Here is a 19,682-nt window from a genome sequence, read left to right as displayed (position 1 = left end):
CATGATAATAAAACTGATATGTTTAGGAGAAAGGCAACAAAACAAGTAAATATGCTACCAAAACTTAAAGTTTGAAGAAAATATCAAGTACACCTGTAGTTAGCAATTATGTTTTTTCCCCTTTTGTTCTTGCACTTTTAAGACAATTTTAAAGCATCTGCCTTTAATCAAAGGATGGGTTCTGTGGGACTTGTGGAAATAACAAAGCAAAATCTAATAGTGCACTCTTCAGTTTGCTTTCCATTGCTGTGATAAAACACTGACCAAAGCTAAATTGGGGGTTTATTTGACCTGCTCCTCCATGTGATAGTCTATCATTAAGAGAAGTCAATAGAGAAACTCAAGGAAGAATCTGGAGGCTGCAACGGAAGCAGAAACCTTGGAGAAAGGCTGCTGACTGGCCTGCTTTCTCTGGCTTGCTCAGCTACTTTTCTTATATAGCACCCAATGCACAGAGATCTGGGCCCTTTCACATTAATCGTTAAGAAAATGTTCCACAGACTTGCATATAGGCCCATCTGATGGAGACAGTTCCTGAACTGGAGATCCCTCTTCTCAAATTCTATGGTTTGTGTCTAGTTGATGAAAACAATCAGCACATTGACAAAATAAAAGTTATAAGACACAAGTCAAAACATAACAATGAAGAAAAACTAACCATAAAAAATGAGAGAGAAATGGAGAGGAACTTAACACCTGAAAAATAAAGAACAAAATGGCAGTGATAAAATATTGCTGATCATAATAAAGTAAAAATAGAACAAATTTTCTAATTAAAAACCTGAGTGATTGAATGCTTAAAAAATGAACAACAGGCAAACCAAACTAAAACAATAACAAAAATCCACATTATTTACAAGAAACTATATCATCTCTTAGAACACACATATATGGAAAGACCGAGTGAAAAATATATTCTATTTAAACGGATTTTTTAAACAAGCAGTATTAATCATACCTTTGTCTACTGAAAGAAACTACTCAAAATCAGTAAAAAGAAAAACAAAGTTAATTTCCAAAGAGAAGGAAGTTGGTTCAGATAAATCAAACTTTCAATATAAAGACACTGAATATCAGAGAACTCAAGTATATAGAGGCAACATTAACATAGATGAGGAGAGTCAAAGCCCACATCACAGGAATAGCAGAGATTCCAACATCCTACATTCGGTGGTGGGTAGAACAGCTAGACAGAAAACCAGCTAGGATTCCGGAATTAAAGTATACCTAAACCAAATCGACCTGGCATTCATATGCAGTACATTGCATCCAGTAGCTACAGAGTCCAGTGCATGGAAGCGTTCTCTAGGTAATCTCATAGCTGTCCACAAAACAGCACTAATAACAGTTTTAAAAAACTTAAAATTTGGAGGAATTTATTTAGAAACCATAATACAGCAAAAGAAGAAATCAATAACAAGAACATCTTTGGATTCAGATCGACATTATTGAAAAATCCACACAATTAAATCAAAAGTTAAATAAGTTTGAAAGTTTATTGAGACAAACAGTAATGGAAAATAAACTACCCAAAGCTCAAGGATATGACAACATTAGTACTGAAAGAGAGATCTATAGCTGTCACTTACATGAAAAAAAGAGCAAAGGTCTCAAATAATTAGTCTATTATTGTACGTTAAGGAGCTAAGAAAACAAAAGCAAAACTTGAAAATTAGCAGCAAGAAGGCAAGACAGATGATCAGAAGAGTAATAAAATACAGAGAACCAAGCCATACAAAAATCAATGAAGTGAGAGTTGTTCTTTGTATATCATTCTTTAAATAAAATATACAAATCCAAGCTTAACTAATAAGAACAAAAGAAAGAAGACAATAGTAATGAAACCAGAGAGACTATAATTTTCACAAAAATTCACTGCATATCAAGAGTCTATTAAGAAATACACACCCCAAGTTTGACAAGAAGAAATGAGCAAATTCTTGAACAAGCACACATACACATAATATGCCTAATTGAATCATATAAGTCATGAAGAAATAAAAACATCCCATTAACAGTGAGAAGATCATAATAATTATATCTTCCACCAAAGGAAAACCCATGGTTGATAATGCCACTAGTGAATTTTGCTAAATATTTAAGAATAATACAAGATCCATCACAAAACTTTGAAGAGGATCTTGATCTTCTATAACACATTCTAATAGTTCTGCACTCTGCTAATCACACAAAACAGAAATCAGATGAAAAGAAGAGGCAAAGAGACACTGAAGGGAGGGAGAGGATGGGATGAGGGATGGTAATAGTAGTAGATAGAATCGTTGAAGGCTGGAAGCTACAGATCAATATCTCTACTGAACATAGATAGAAAGACTTCAATAACATTCTAGGAAGCTCAGGCCAATAACACATTAAGATCACTCCCAGGGTTTACTGAACCACATCTGAAGAATTAGAAGAGCATTTATATGTGTTAATTCATAGATATATTTTACCCCATGAATAAAATGAAGAATGAATGCTATGGGATTATCTCATTAGAGAGAAAGGGCTTAATAAAATTAAGAATCTTTTCATGTTAAACACTCAGAACAAACTTTATATGTCAGTAACATCAACCAACACATTTCAATACACCCACTGTGTAAATCTAATATTCAATAAGGGGAATGGTAAGTTTTTTGCTGTGGTAAATTGATTGTGACAAAAGTACCATTTTCTTCACTAAAGTAATACTGAAAATTCTAAATGCGAGAATCAAGTCTACAGGACAAGGATATCCCAAGGAAGGGTCAGATATTCACTATTAGATGCAAGATTATCTTACAGAGTTCTAAAACAAAAGTTTCTTTGGAAAAATAAGTCCATCATCATTTCTGGAAACAAAATCAACATCCAAAAATCAGAAAACAAACGTGTATCCTGATTTAAATATTATACTATAAAAATGTGATTGTGTCTCTATGAGTAGGTACGGATGCTCCCTGTCAAATCAAATTTTAAAATTCCATTTAACCTTTTCTTTTGCTTATGAAAGTTTGCTTTCTAATAAAGGTAAAGCAAACACAAACTCATATACAAATTCTTGCACACTTTCTTATGCACACACCCTTACACATTTATGCAAAGGTAATATTCTTTCCTGAGCATTAATGCAACGTTAAAGCAAATGAAGATACCTCTAATACACACCTTATACATTGGCAGAAAGTGAAAATTACATACAGTCCAGAATAGATCAGGAGAAATCTTTTAAGTTGCATAACATAACTTATAGTTCGTTTTAGGTACAGAATATATCATATTTCTTTTAAACTATAAAACACAAAGTACTTTGATAAATGCTGCTGATAAATTAGTTAAGCCTCTTTTTATTTTCCCCTGTGGTTATGATAATAGAAGCCCAGCTTGCACATACTTAGTGGTATTCCAAGTCCTTGGCTTTCTGAGTCAAGATCAAATTTTGTATCCCAGGCTGAATTCAATACCTCCATCCCCCTGCCTATACCTCCATAATCAGTTAGGTAGTCAAGTAGTAATATCATTTCATTTCCATTCTTTTGGTATTATGAATAAAATATATTATTCTATAGAGTAAATTCTAACAAAATAAAACTATCTGTTATACTTAAGCAATATATTTTATATATTTGTTGGGGTCATACCTGAGTTAGTTCATTAATATCTACAAGTCCATTACTGTCTGCATCAAAATGCTTGAACATTTGATCCACCAACAGCTTCTTCCTAGATATGTCATCACCGTTAGAATTCTCATTTTCTTGTGTAATGTACTTTTGATTTTGTAAATCTAAAAGCATACTTTTCATCTTGCTGTACTCAGTGGCCAAGCAGTTGTCTCCTGTAACAAGAAATTTGAGTTATTTTTGAATCAATCTTATTGAGAAGAAATTATTTTATTAATATTTAAAAAGTAATGTTATACAATTGATGTATGCAATATATATATATATATATTAAATTTTCAATTTTGCATACTTTAAAACTTGGAAAAAGTAAATGAACTTTCCCCAGGGTGATGGAAAACTTTACGCCAAGGTGACAAAATTTACTGTTGTTTTGTTTTTTCTATGAGAAAGACATTAGTATTTTCAGAACCCCAGAAAGACATGCTACCAACTGGCTTTAGAATTTAAATTAATTGTCTCCGTTTTTATCCTTGTACTACAACTCTCCGTTGATCAACACAAAAAAAAATGCACAAAATAATGATCAAGGGCTGTAGAAATGGTCCTGTAGGTAAGAGCTCTTTCTGTTCTTGTAGAGGATTAAAGTTTAGTTTCTACCACCTACACCAGTTGGCTCACAGCAACTGTTACCCTAGCTCCAGAGGGTACACACTGTACTGTCCTCCACAGATAGTCTCACTCAGTTGCACATATGTACACACACAGACATGCCTACAGGTAAACATAAAACAAATCTGCTTCTTAAAAAAGAAAATGAGGTTCACATGAGAAGGCAAAAGATTAGCATCTGCCTGATTTTGCACTTAAACTCATTTGGGCCACAATAATTGTACCACAATAGGTGATATTAAATTAAATATATTTAAAACATTTTGATCTGTCTTAAGAAACTATCCTGCATTTCAGCCTGTCTGTCTATATTCAACAATTTCTCTCCCCATCTGAAAATATCCTCAAGAGCATAAAGCTCAAATTAGGATCTGCATATGTGACTTTTCTTACTGCCTTGGTAGGTATCCACTTTCTTCCTTTTAAAGTACAAGATTATCATATAATAATGTGTTTTCATTTTATACCGAGGAGTTTTTACTCTGCAAATCTCATCTCCAAGTTAAAATTAATTGCAATACAGATATTAACATATTTTCAGTATCTCCTGTGTATAAATCTTAATAAAAGGGGCATTATAATTAATTAAAATAATTGGATATGTAATGTTCCTCATAAACACAAAACAAAAATTAAAACTAATAAAAATGCCCTGGTATCTTTATATAATTATTTCACAAAGTATTTGGCTTCACATGTCCTTATGATGAAGCCTGTATAACTATAATATTGAAATAATTCAAACTGCTGACAGGAAGCATGACATAAAATGTACTCTAAAATGACAGTGATTAGTGCAATTATGAATGAAAAAAGCAGATTCTGTATAAGATGGAAACTTTACAACTTATTTTTAGTTAAAAACCTAGCTCTATAATTGAGTTGCTTTTGACAATTAGGCTTGACAGCGCTGACAATTTCAGAAGAAGATTCTTCAAGATATATAAATACATGTCTGAGACGACTAAGGTTGAAAAACAGGATTTTGAAGTTCCATTGTCTTTCTAGACAAGATGGGAAACAACCTATACTAGAGGGGAAAAAAGAGATCTTACTTTTCTAAAAGGCAGTAGAACGCATACTGTGCAGAGATCTTGGCGTTTAGTAATCCTGTCAAGAAGTCCCTTTTTACAATGAATAAGTACATGGGCTGTCATACAATGAGTCAACTCTGCATTATCTGTTCTCACTGAAGAAGAAGAAGAATACGAATGTTTCCATACTCGCAAAGAACGCACTGCCAAAGGAGTGGAGTGATCAAACCTAAATTTGATAGCTAGCAATTTTGGTGTCTGGAAGAACAGCGCAGCAGCAAGGCTTCAGGCATCTGTGTGGTGATACACATAGGTGTATCCTGAGAGGAAGGATGGCAAAGCAGAGCCAACCATTCCAATAGCTCTGGCTTGGATTTCTGTACAGACTGAAAGACAGGCTAACTTGCTCAAAACAAACCTGAATGTTTAAATGGCATTTCAGTTACTCTAGGGCAATGTGGAATAATTTTCTGGAGCTGATATGAAGAAATTTCAGTACACGATTTGTAAACTCTCTGCAGGCCAGAGGATGAATAGTGGGTATTTGACTTTAGAGTACATGTAAGAGGACACTGCTTGTTCTTTTCCCAGCCTCCCAGACCCAGATAATCACACAGAAACTATATTAATTACAACACTGCTTGGTCAATTAGCTCAGACTTCCTATTAACTAACTCTTACATCTTAAATTAACACATTTTTGTTAGGTTATGTATCACCACGTGGCTGTGGCCTACCGGTAAGGTTCTGGCATCTGTCTCCTTTGGAACTACATGGCATCTCATTGATTCTGCCTACTCTCTCTACATATTTCTGTTTGGATTTCCTGCCTGGCCTTACTCTACTAAGCCATTGACCAAAACCGCTTTATTTATCAATTAACAAAAGCAACACATACACAGAAGGACATCCCACATCATCACAAAAGGGAAAACGATTGTCAGTAAGAGTGAACTGGAAGAGATAAACATGACATGTATTTTAGTGAATATTTACAGTTGAAGTATATACATTTGAAATATTTTTACACTTATTTTTCTCTAATTAAAATAATGTGGGGGCTAGAGAGATAACTCAAAGGTTAAGATCATGTGCTGTTCCTGCAGAGGAACCACATTCAATTACCAGCAATCACTTAAGAAGGCTCACAACCACCAAAAGCACCAGTTTCAGAGGATCAGACATCTATTTCCAACCTCTTCAGGAAAACACATTTATGATGTAGTGTGAAGACCATTACAGAAAACTACAGCAAATCAAAATGCTGGGGCCCTGTTTAAATAATTTGTGGATGAACACTCACATCTACTCTCTGCACTTCGATCAGTTGTGCCTGTGTTAAACATCTACTGTGCAAAGATATCTTTGATAAGGTGTAAAAGCTTCACTAATCTATCGATAGATGAATTCAGAAGGCAGCTTGACACTGAGTCTATTTAACAGAATAACAAATGTAAGTTTACTTCTGGGATTGATGAGCTCCCATGACTATGGGGTTTTGGTCAGATTTACATAACCAGACTTGTAATTCCTTTCATAAGTAATTATTAAGTCCAATCAGAAATCAGTTTGTCACTGTATAACATTCTGCCACTATTGTACCCATTGGCAGCATGGTAGAGATTTCTCTTTAAAAAAAGGTGCAATAATAACTAGTTTATTGAAAGAAGAGAGGACAATAGCCTTTTATCAGGTAAAATTAAATGTTGAAGACTATTTCTTGAAAAACAGTCACATAACCTGACAATTCCAAATTAGTCGAGAGAATATGGAAGAAAAAGACCCTGCCCTTTTCAAAAAACGAAAGTATTCCATAAAAGCCAGTCAACAATTTGGCATTACATCATCTGCAAAGAATGTGTGGTTTTGCCTGTACACAGGAAAAAATTACTGTTTTTATTTAAAATACTAATACATGTTCATGTGGAGGTATAATTCCTTGATATGGTGTTGATTTGTGTGAAGAAGAAGTCTGTGAACTGCGTTCATAAAAATACTTCACCATAACTCATACCACAGAAAATTGCTATTTCATTACCTTGGTTTATTCCTGTCGGTATTGTTATAACATTATGCGGCTAAATTTACAAAATATTCTCTTAAATACTTCCCTAAATTCTATTAAATTTTTAAACTCAGTTGTGATGTAAAATTTCTAATGTTTACCTCACAAATAAATAACATAAGAAGATGGCTTTGGTGCTTTCCATTTGCCTGTTTCCCTTCAGATGAAAATGAACTACAGGGCTATGAATTTAACGTCAGTAAACCTCAGAAGTTTATTGCAGACTACTTCCCGAAGATATTTTTGAAAGAATGTCTAGATTTCTGTTTTGTAAAGATTAAAAGAAGCAAAGTTTTCATTGTGATTTATACTCAATATTTCTTTTTTTTTCTTTTTTGTCTCTTACTTACATTTCATGTTCATCATGGAAGAAAATATTCTTTGAGGATTACATATAAATATTTCCTATTTTACTTATATATATATATATCTACATATTAATTTAAAATATGTAATATGTCATTGACATAAATTTTACTTGATTTTTCTAGGATTGCATGAAATAAACATGAGTACTACTTTTACAAGTTACGACCAATCTGTCATTTTGATTTGAATGCTTTTCAGGTATGATATCACATACAGTTTGGTTAATGTTAAAAATACTCAGATATTAGAGAATTGTCCTTTAAAATATTTATTGTTTATAACATGACCTTCTTGCTTGTCGTGGAGGTATTTTACTACCCCTTACATGGTACATAATTTACCAAAGGGCAGTTGTTCTTGCCTGTGGATGTTCAAGTGAATGTTGACCTCATCTCTCAACTCTTCAAAAATCCAGCTTTAAATGTATTTCTGTTTTCTTAATTTTTACTTTTATTTTTGTCTACCAATACTAAGAATAAATAAGGTAACTTAAGGACTTTTTAAATGCATTTTTTTTATTCTAGCATTACTTTCTAACATTATAAAACTTATTTTTGTTTTTAATCTTGCTAAATCTTAATTCAGTTTCTACATTACCAATACTTTAAATTTGGGGTGTTTTTAAATCTTTTAGCCATTAAAAGGTTCCATTCTTCCCCATGTATAAGTGATATTGTGTTTTTTTCATTAGCTTATTGATTATTCATTTTAATTTTAGCTGCTTCAGATGCTTTGGAACTCTTGGAACTTGACTTTACTTACTGGTTGATAAATCATTTTAGAAAAGATTTAATACTGTCTATTCAGCAGGATAAGGGCACAAAAACTTAATGAAAATGCATAGTAAGCATTATAGCTCACTCAATTTGGTTAAATATGCAACTATGTCATAAAAGCATTATGAATTGGATACTTCAGTGTCCTGAAAACCAATGTACTATGTTTACTTTGGTATTTAATTTCACTAAAATCATTTGTTTTGTTAATTTTATTTAACTCACTTAAACACTTTTCTGCACAAGAACTATTAGTTATTCTTTCACGAAAAATGACAAATTTTCTCAAAAATTTAAAACTGAATTACATAGAATACAGTCAAGAAATTGAAGCACTCTAATAACAATTTTTTCATTATAAGATTCATAGGGCACCTACACAATGGATTTTCAAACAAAAACGAGGATCCCCATAGTGCTTAATAAGTACTTTGTCTACTAACAGACTCAAGTAGATCTTTGGTGACTACAGTACACTGAAAAAGACATATTCTTTGTCATTAAAAAAATCCTACTTGATAATGCATTGGTCTTCTGGTTTTGGAGTTCTTTTTTTCCACTATACATATTTCAAGTAAAGGCAGTAGTAATATTACAATAAAATTTTACAAATAAAATATATTTATGTTCACTTAAATTTCATTTTTAGTATTTGAATTGTCATTCATGTATACTTTGACAGATTCCATTCATTCCCTTTCAAATCTTCTTATATTTCCATCCTTTTTTTCCTCTCCCAATTCTTTGGTTTTCTTTCATTTTTTTTTTAAACTCACTGAATCCACTAAGTGTTCTTTCTCAGTATGTGTATGGTTATAGAATCATCTACCAGAGAAACAACAGATTTCGTCTTGCCCAGCCACCATCATCTGCCAAAAGCTCTCTCGGCTAAGGGTAGTATTTCATGAGCCCCTGTCTTATTCACTCTGGGCTTTTTGGCTGGCTTAATATTCAGGTCCAACATATTCATGATAGTTGGCTTCAATACCCCACTTTGCCCAGCTATTTGGGTCATTCATACATAAAGGAAAAGATAATTAATAGTGCTAAATGATGTCATAGATCTAATATACTTAATGAAAATCTCCAGAACAATATATGCAAACACTAAGTAGAACATATTTTTTTCTCAATAACCCCATGAAAATTTCACTAGAATAGACCACCTATTGGGACATACAACATCAGCAAATGTAGAAAAATTGAAAAACTTCTTATGCTTACTAGATTCAAATAAAATAAAGCTAGGTTTTAGAAGCAGTAGGAAGATTAAGAAAATACATATGATTATGGAGATTGACCAATACAGTACTGAATAATGATTCAACCAGCCAAAGTGTATCAACCTGCAGTAACACAAGTATCCTCTCTGATTAAGGCTATAAAGAGGAATCTGGCAGGGGGAATGGGTGGTCCTGAAAGATCACTTCAGGGTCACTGAAGATATAAAAATTATAAATATTCTAGAGGTGAATGAAAATAAAATATAAGATACCCAAATTTATGACATACAATAAAGTCAGGGTCCTATGAGGAAAGTATATTGTTATGTCTCCCTTTTTCACTTCTGATTTTGTTAATTTGAATATTCTCTCCCTGCCTTTTGGTTAATTTGGATAAAGTTTTGTTTATTTTGTCGATTTTCTTGAAGAACCAACTCTTTGTCTCTTTGTATTGTTTTCTTTGTTTTTATTTTGTTGGTTTCAGCTCTAAGTACCTATAGAAAAAAAAGATAAGTTAGAGAAAATCCAAATAAAAAGTTCTTAAGAGTTTTCAAAAACAAAAATCAAACAGCTCTTAAAAACAAAAGACAAGGATGGGCTATCGAGACCAGAATGTAAATGAATGTAATAGATATATGAAAAATAATACAAACAATGAAATGAAGAATTGGTTATTTGAAAACAATAACAAGATTGATAGACTTTTAATAAAATAAGCTAAAAGAAAGAAAGAAAAAAATTAATAAATTTGGAGGAACAACTGATGGAAACAGATGCAAATTCCACAGCCAAACATCAGGCAGAGCTTGGAGATTCCTATGGAAGAGGGGCAGGAAGGATTGTAGGAGCCAAAAAGGTAAAGGACACCACAAAAAAACACCACATAACCAGTTAACCTGGGCTTACATGGGCTCACAGAGACTGAACTGTCAACTAAGGGGCCTGCATGGAAGTGAACTAGGAACTCTAGAAGTGTGTTACAGTTGTGGACTGTGTGTGGTCTTCAAGGGAGATTCCTAACAGTGAGAGCACAGGCTGTCTCTGACTCTGATACCTGCTTTTGGGACCCATTCCTTCTGCCTGATTTCCTTTTACAGCCTTAATAAGAGAGGAGCCTAGTCTCACTGCAGCTGGATACACTTTAGCTGGTTGATATCCATTGGAGGCCCACCTCTATCTGAAGAGAAACAGAAGAGGCATAGAAGAGAGCTAGACGAAAAGTGGAGACAAATGGAAGGAGAAGTGGGATGGGAAATTTTGGTTGGGATATGGTAACTCTGTGTGTGTGTGTGTGTGTGTGTGTGTGTGTGTGTGTACACACATATAATAAATTTGGAGGGAAAAAACTAATTACAAAAGACAGCAATGGAACTTAGGGAATTGTAAAGACATAACTTCAAAAAAAATCTTTCTTCTTCCCACTTGAAAAACCTAAAAGAAAATATATTATTCACTTAATGAGAACAAGTCAAAGTTAAGCCAAGATCAGATGAAAAAACTAAACAGACACTTCACAAGACTAAAATTCGAAACAACAATAAAAAAAAATCTTCCAATCCAACGTAACCAAAATAACAGCAAAACCAGGTGTATTTACTACAGAATTTTACCAGAACTTTAAAGAACTAAAACCAAAGCCTCTTGAACTTTCTAAAATACAAAGGAAAACTGCTTCCAAATCTCTTCTGAAGAGGAATTCCCCTAGATCACAGCTACATCACAGTTTTTCTGTTAAAAATCTCCAAAAAAAAAATATTTTGTTAGTTAAGGGATAATGCCTATCTTTAATAAAAGATAGGCATTTTAGACTTTAAAGAAAACTCTAAAACACATGCATCATTGCATAATTTATTTCTTAAAGTATATTAAATGTTCATGAGTAACAAACTGTCAAATGTGCATTAAATAACATATTCTGAAACTATGCAAATTCTATATTTTCAACTTAGACAGAACTGACCACCTCCTACATGCTTCATGGTGAAGATTTACAATTGAAAGTTCACAAGAAAGCAATTTTCCTGAATTAATTCTTCTCAGATATAGAAACAGTAGCTGGGATATAGGAAGTTCATCTCATTAAGATATAATAATGTATTAATTCAGAATGTTCCATGAAAATTATTACATTAAGAAAAATATGAGTAATGTTCCTACAATTACTTCCTAAAATAGGTCATTCTTCATGTGATTAAAACCAATAAACTATCCACCATAAGGTCACTGTTTTCTTGCTTCAAATGAAGAAATGAAGCATAGAATGTGATGGTTAATGATGGTTATCAGCTTGGTGGGATTTGAAATCATTGAGAAGACACGCTTCTGGGATGTCTGTGAGGGATTTTCTTTATGCTAACTGACATGGGGAAAGTCTTTGCTACGCTTGTGTGGAGAGCTAGACTGAATGACAAGGCAGAGACCTGAGAAGCCACATTCATTTCTTTCTGATTTCTGGCTGAGTGCAATGTGAGGAACAAACGAGCTTCCGGCCACCATTCCTTTCTCAGCATTGCAGATCATCATTTCAAATTGTGAGCACAATAGCCCCTTCCTTTTTTAAGTTCTGTCTGGGTATTTTGTTATAGCAATAAGAAAATGAACTGATACACAGATGTTATGTAATTTAATAAGAGTAAAAAGTATATATAGCTGAAATTTAAATTCAAGTGCTGAGGCCTGGAGACTGTTATTGTCACCATCTATCAGAATGTGTTTCAAAAAACTTGAAATAATGATATTCACAGAGTCATATTGGTGTGCAGCCACAATAGCAAATCAAATATTAGTGCATTAGAAAGACATTTGTTCCATTTTAGAATACCATTACCATACAGAATGACAGCTAACTCTAAACATGATTGGTTATTCAAAGAGTGACTAATGTCTTATATGCAAGCACCAATTAAAAATTTTATATCACATTTTTCAACTTGATTGTGATTCTAACTTTAATTTCTAGAAGTTCTCTCTGATGACCTGGAAAAATGGTCTTATTTCTTAAGTAGAAAGTTACAAAATTAAATCCTACATTACATTTTCCTCTACGAGATCAACTAAACATAGTGAATAAATACAATATTAAGGAACAAAGTCTTTTAAACCTGTGTGAAATACATCTTTGAGTCAACTCCAAGAGAAGCATTTTTACAGAGTTCCCTTCTCTTTCAAAACCCAAGAACTAGTCCAGAATCAGTCTTTGTAAAAGACTGAGATAGAAATTGCATATTTAGCAACTTTTTTTAACCAAAAGGTACAGTGATGTATTTAGAAAGTATCACAAAATTTGGTAGATTAAAAATATATATGGACAATTACCAAACATACTTGCTGACCGAGGTTGTTCTTCAGATGATAAAACAATTTAGTGTTATGAGTATTTTAATTTTCACAAGAGCCTACGTAATCCTGGATAGTATAAAAGACTCGGTGATTAATGTACTGCATATTTTCTCATATTTTAAGGTGACTGTCAAAGTTATGAGAGTCTATACGGTTTTAGTTTCTGTTGATAGGACCCTAGAAACTTCTAGAACCCTTATGAAATCATGATAGATGGTTAAATCTTTCACTATCTAGTTGCAAATTTTATCAACTGATGAAATAACGTCACAATTTGTGAGTCATGAAAACAAACAATGAATAATGTTCCAGTTCCTATTTCCAGTCAAAGATAAAAACTATTGTAAATATACAAATATTTGCAAGATATTTTGGTTTGTTCGTTTTGCTTTCTGTTGTTGATGAAGTGTTTCCGAGGGGCAAGAATGGTTCAGGGTATAAGGAGATGGTTCAATAGGTGATGTGCTTGCCTGCCAAGCCTGAGGATCTGAGTATATTGTCTCAGAACTCATGTAAAACTAGACATGGACAACAAGAAGAGAGGGAGAAACTAAGGAATACATAGAAGTGCAAAAGTAAGCTATTCTGTCATACGCAGCAGTGAAAGAGGGGCCCTTTATTGAACAAGGTAGATTGAAAGCGAATGCCTAACACTAAAATTAATCATCAGACCTACATATTCAAGAGGTGAAACTAGCAAGTAAGCGACCACACACAGAGAAGTGTGTGACCTCTCTATACAGTCAGTGGCTGGACTGGAAGAGATTGGCGAGACAGCCTGAGACAGACAGAAAGCCAGCATGAGAAAGGGCGGGGTCAGGAGACACAGGATGTGAAAAAGGGCAGGGTCAGGAGACACCAGCCGGCTGCTAAGGAAGCAAGACATGCAGAAAATGAGATCACAAGTCATGAGCCACGTGACAAAGCCTAGATAAGAAATATGGGTTAAATGTAAGAGTTCCTAGTAATAAGTCTGAGCTATCAGCTAAACATTTATCATTTATATTAAGTCCGCAAGTCATTTGGAAAGTGGGTGCCAGTTATTTGGGAGCAGGCGGCCAGGACAGGAAAACTATGCCTATAGAAATCTGTCCCTGGAGAAAAATAAGAAAGTGTCACCCCTGCTTTGTGGGGAGGTCACACTTTTTTATCACTCTAGGTTCTTAATGAGAAAACAAAGTTCGGTATTCCTTCCAGACAGTGCAGGTCCCAGACTGAAAATCCCTTATTCAGCAGAGTTCAGCTTTAAACTTCCTACAGTCAGAGTTTGCAGGAAGGCTGATATATACTTGTAAGATTGTGCTGAAAAATATCAATTTTTACTGTGTTGCCTATAAATATTTATAAGTATCTTACTAGCCAATATGACATTTTTAAAACAGCTTTTCGAGAAAAATGCCTCCACCTAGCAGGCATTCCATCAATTTTCTTGAGCACCTGATGAGCTGTGAATGAAACAGTGAAGAACAGATTAAAGGGGACTTCCTGTTGCGGTCCTCCTAATATGCTTGCTTCCCTTTCCTAAACCTGTAACCTCATTTTCTGGCATTCTTGGATAACAACTTGCTCTCATATTACACAATACTCAGCTATTTATTACTATTATTATTCATCTTGTAACATGCTATGATATTGAGTAAAATTCTCAAAGATCTGTTAACTACATACAGTTAAAACACAATTTTGGTGATGTGCAAGTCTTTTAAAATTCATATTTATTTATTTTCATTTTATATGTGTGTTTACTTGGTTTGTATGTACATCACATGTGTGTCTGGTACCCTGCGAACCCAGGAGATAGTATCATATTCTCCGAACCTGTAGTTACAGATGGTTCTCAGAGATCACACAGCCACTGGTAATTGAACCCAGGTCGAAAGAAGGGCAGGAGGTGATCTTGAAAACTGAGCTATCTCTTCAGCCTGCAATATGCTATACTTTAAAGAAAAAGAAGGCTATTATTGCTGATATTTATTACTTTTGTTAGGAAGAAACGGATTACTTTTTTTCCTGAAATCAGTGGCAGTTATGCATTCTACAACAGGATGTTCTAGAACGTAGTGATACTATCTAGTAATTCCCTAACTAGTTATCATGTAGGCACTATGTGTGCATGTAGGAAGGATCTGTCAGGCTCTATCTTCAATTTCTTGAGTATATTTATGGTTACACAATCGAGGTTGATCATTGTCAAGAAGTTCTGCCAAGCTCTCACTCGGCTCTTCTTCTGAGTCTGTATATCAGGTTCAGAAGAAAAAGGGACGCTCTATACTACACAATCTGCCTGCTGTACAGTTCCCTCTTTGGCGATACTGAGCAAGCACCGCTGCACTTTAAGTAATAATGACAGCTTACTAGATGCTGTTACTCGAAAAACCCTCTTCAGTTCAGGGACAGCTGCTGTCAGAGCATGAATTGAACAGGACAGAAACACTGCGAGTGAGCAGAAGCCTTCCACAAGCAAGGAACAAGAAGATAAAACATGCTTTTTCTTTTGCATCTGTGTTAAGGTTCACCATACAATCCAATGCGATGTTTTAACTTAAAGACAGGGCTTCGTAGAATTTGTTCTCTGGCAGTAGGTTGGAAATACATTTTAAAACTTTATAAATCTAGGACGTTAAATAAACATTCTCAGAGGTAAACCTACTCAACAGAAGTGGAGACAAGGAAGGGAGAATCTCAGGCATTGCAAGAAATATAGAAGGAAAGTAGAGCTCAATCATAGAAAATATTACATCTAAAAGACCAGGTAAAAAAGTACTCACGACATCTGGAACACTATGCAAAGACCAAATTTATTAAAAATAGGAATAGAAAAGGAGAATAAATCCAGATGAAATGTAGAGAAAGTATTTCTAACAATCATATAAAAAATTTTCATAATCTAAAAAAGGATACATCTTTCAAGGTTCATGAAGTATACAGAACATCAGATAGACTGAACAAGAAAAGAAATTCACCACACCACATAATAATCAAAACACCAAAGGTACAGAACAAAGCAAGATATTTAAATGCAGCAAAAGAAAAAGACCAAGTAATGGAGAAAACTTGACAGACACATTAGAGTAACACCTGGTTTCTCACTGGAGACTTTAAAAGTGAGAGAGATTTGAAACAGATGTTCTCGAGACTCTGCAAGACCACAGATGCCAGCCCATGTTAATCTACCCAGCAAAATTATCAATTAAAACAGATGGAGGAAAAATCCATGATAAAATTTAATCAGTATCCATCTATAAATTGAGATCTACAGGATGTTGTATAAGAAAACTTTAACCAAAAAAGATTAACCACATTCAAGAAAAAAAAAAAAAAGGAACAAATAATCCAGATCATGAAATTAAAAGAGGGGGGAAAAAACCTCACCTATTAACTACAAAGTAAGAGGAACTGAAATTGGTATTGTCTTTGAACCACCATCCAGCTCCTAAATAAAGACACAGAAATTTATTATTGATTATGAATGCTTAGCCTTAGCTTAGGCTTGTCCTACTAGCTCTTTTCACTTAATCTAACCTGTTTCTCTTCATCTACATTTTGTCTCAGGGCTTTTTACCTTTATTTCATTCTGTATGGCCTACTTCACTGCTTTCTTCTTCTCTGTCTGGTGGGCTCCTGGTATCTCCCTTGCACCTCCTTTTTCTTCCTCCCTACACAAATCTAAATTCCTCTTCCTAATCATTCTCTTTGCCTGTAAGTTCTGCCTATACTCTCTACCTAGCGAATTTTTGTTAGATCAGTCAGGTGCCTTTAATCGGCATGATGAAATGGCACCACTTCTTTACTTAGTAAAACCTATTTTCTGCAATATAAATAAATCAACACATCTTTACATAGTTAAACAAATGCAACACATTTTTGCACAGTTGGATAAATATTTGACTACAAAGAGTTAATAACCACTACTCATTGATAACACTCAATAGCAACATATTTAATTTCTCAATAAAAAGACATAGACTAGCTGATTAGATTCCAACGCTGCGTCCAATAAACACACTTTACAATCAAATGTAGATATTACTTTAATTTAAAAGGATAGAAAAAATATCCCGCATATTCTATTCAAATAAACACAAGCAGCAATTCCCTGTGGTTATTTTAATATCTGATATTATAGACTTCAAACTAAAACTTATAAGCAGGGATAGGAAAGGACATAATAGGCATCAAAGGATAAAGAAAATCTACCAATAGGTTATTGAATTACAAATATTTATGTGCTACACACAAGGACATGCAAGAAACACTACTACAGTTGAAATCACATACTGATAGTGTGGAACTTCATCACCAAACTCTCAGAAACAGGCAGTTCACCAAGAAAAAAAAATCTAAACAGAGAAATACTGAAGTTAATGACATCATAGGGTAAATGGACCAAACAGATATTCCAGAATATTTCAACCAAACATACGTGAATATATCTTCTTCTCAACAGCTCATGGGACTTTCACAGAAGTTAACCACATACCTGGACACAAAGCAAGTCTCAACAGATATAAGAAAATTAAAATAAGTTCTTGTATCTTATATAACTACCACATGTTATAGGTTGGTTATCAGCAACAGCTGAAACAATGGAAAGTTTAAAAGTTCATGAAAATTAAACAGCCCACTACTGAATGAAGTGTGTCAAGAAATAAATTAAATACTGCTTAGATTTAAATGAAAACAAAATACAACATGCCCAAAACTATGGGACATAATGAAGGTGGTTCTAATAAGCAGGTTAATGGTATTAAATGCCAACATAAACAAACAAACAAACCCAGTTGTATAGCTCTCATATGAGTAACTAACAGCACACCTAAAAAGTTCTAGAACAGAAGTTGGAAATAAAGCCTAAAATAAATAGATAGCAAGAAATACTCAAACTCAGGACTGAAATCAATGTAATGTAAACAAACAAACAAAACAATACAAAGAAAAAATGAAGCAAAAGTTGATTCTTTGAAAAGTTCAATAGGACTGGCAACTCTTAGCCAAATTATCTAGATGATGGAGAAAGATAATCCAAAGTAATAAAATTAGAGAAGAAAAGGGAGCCATTACAATGGACACTCAGGCAATAGAGATGATCATAACAACATGCTTTAAAAATATTTCCTCCCAGTTTGGCGGTGGGGAAGAGACAGAAATCTTTAATAAATAAATAAATAAATAAATAAATAAATAAATAAATAAATAAATCTAAATATGAATTTTAAAGTCCCTTTAGTAAAAATAAATAAGTAAAGTTTTTGTTGTTTTAAAAAATATTTCCTCAAACAAATTTGAAAACCTAAAATATTGAAATTTTTATATAACATCCGCCAAAGTTGAATCAAGAAATTTAATCAAAACCACAGACCCAAGTGAAATAGAAGGAATAATTACATACTTTCCAATCAAAAAAATTCCCAGAGTTATATTTATTCAATGCAAAATTCTACCAGATTTTCCAAGAACTAATGCCTATAGTTCTTTAAATATTCTGCAAAATAGAAACAGAAAGAACATTGCCTAATTCTAAGAGGCCAAAATTACCTTGTACCTAATTCACATAAATACCCCCAACAAAACCAGAGAATTACAGACCTTATGAATACCAATATAAAACTTCTCATTAAAATACTAAGAAACTCTACACAAGAACAAAGCAAAAAAGATTATCCACCATGATCAAACCAGGCTTTATCACACAGAAGCAAGAACAGTTTAACGACTTTAAACTAATAAATGTAATCCACCATATATCAGACTGGAAGACCAAAACCACATGATCATCACATTAGATTAAGAAAAGGTTTTTGACAAGATCTACCATCCCCTCCTAATAAATTTTCCAGAGAAATTAGTGATACATGGGACATATTGCAACATAATAAAGACAATTACAGCAAGGCCATACCAACCAGCAAAATAAATGGAGAGTAACTCAAAACATTTCCCCTAGAGTTAGGGATAAGATAAGGATGTGACTTGTCTTACCAAAAGACCAAAAGCAGTCTACAAATTCAAGGCAATCGCCATTAAAAGTGCAACATAATTCTTAACCGAAATAAAAATAAATATTAAGCTTCATATGAAAAGAGAATAAGATATTTAAACCAATTCTGAATAACAAAAGAACTGTCGGAGGTTTATACAACCCAGATTTTAAGTCATTCAATAGATCTATAGTAATAAGTATAATGTGGTATTGAAACAAAACTAGACATATTGAGCAGTATAATTGATTTCAAGCTCTAGAAAAAAGTTTATACACCTATGAAAACCTGACTTTAATAAAGAAGTCAGAAATGTATACCAGAATCAGAGTATCTTCATCAATTGATGCTGGCCAAAATGGATGGCTGTATGTAGAAGACTAAAATATATCCATAATTATCACCTTGCATAAAATTCAACTCCAAATGGAGCAAGGACCTCAAAAATAAGACTAAATAATAAGAATGTGATAGAAGAGAAAGTGGAGAATTGTTTCGAACTCATTATCACAGGAAAAGACTTTCTGAATGGAATACCTACTGACTGAAAAGGCTTTAAAATCAACAGTTACTAAATGAAACCTCCTGAAAACAAAACAAACAAAAAGAAAAAAAGAA

General features: G+C 33.5%; 1 protein-coding gene across 1 annotated transcript in view; it reads right to left on the bottom strand.

Moving 5' to 3' along the window:
* Nucleotides 1-19,682, bottom strand: part of Fstl5 (follistatin like 5) — a 288,146-nt gene that overhangs the window by 173,865 nt on the left and 94,599 nt on the right. Inside the window, exon 4 of the mRNA XM_050147516.1 lies at nucleotides 3,627-3,823. Within this exon, the coding sequence (XP_050003473.1) occupies nucleotides 3,627-3,823 (197 nt within the window). The remainder of the gene's footprint in view (nucleotides 1-3,626; nucleotides 3,824-19,682) is intronic.

Source organism: Alexandromys fortis, unplaced genomic scaffold (assembly GCF_014885135.2).
Source record: "Alexandromys fortis isolate MF-2015 unplaced genomic scaffold, M_Fortis_MF-2015_v1.1 scaffold_53, whole genome shotgun sequence".
Classification (NCBI taxonomy): domain Eukaryota; kingdom Metazoa; phylum Chordata; class Mammalia; order Rodentia; family Cricetidae; genus Alexandromys; species Alexandromys fortis.
Note: the sequence above shows the minus strand (reverse complement) of the source record. Positions and strands in the feature narration are given on the sequence as shown.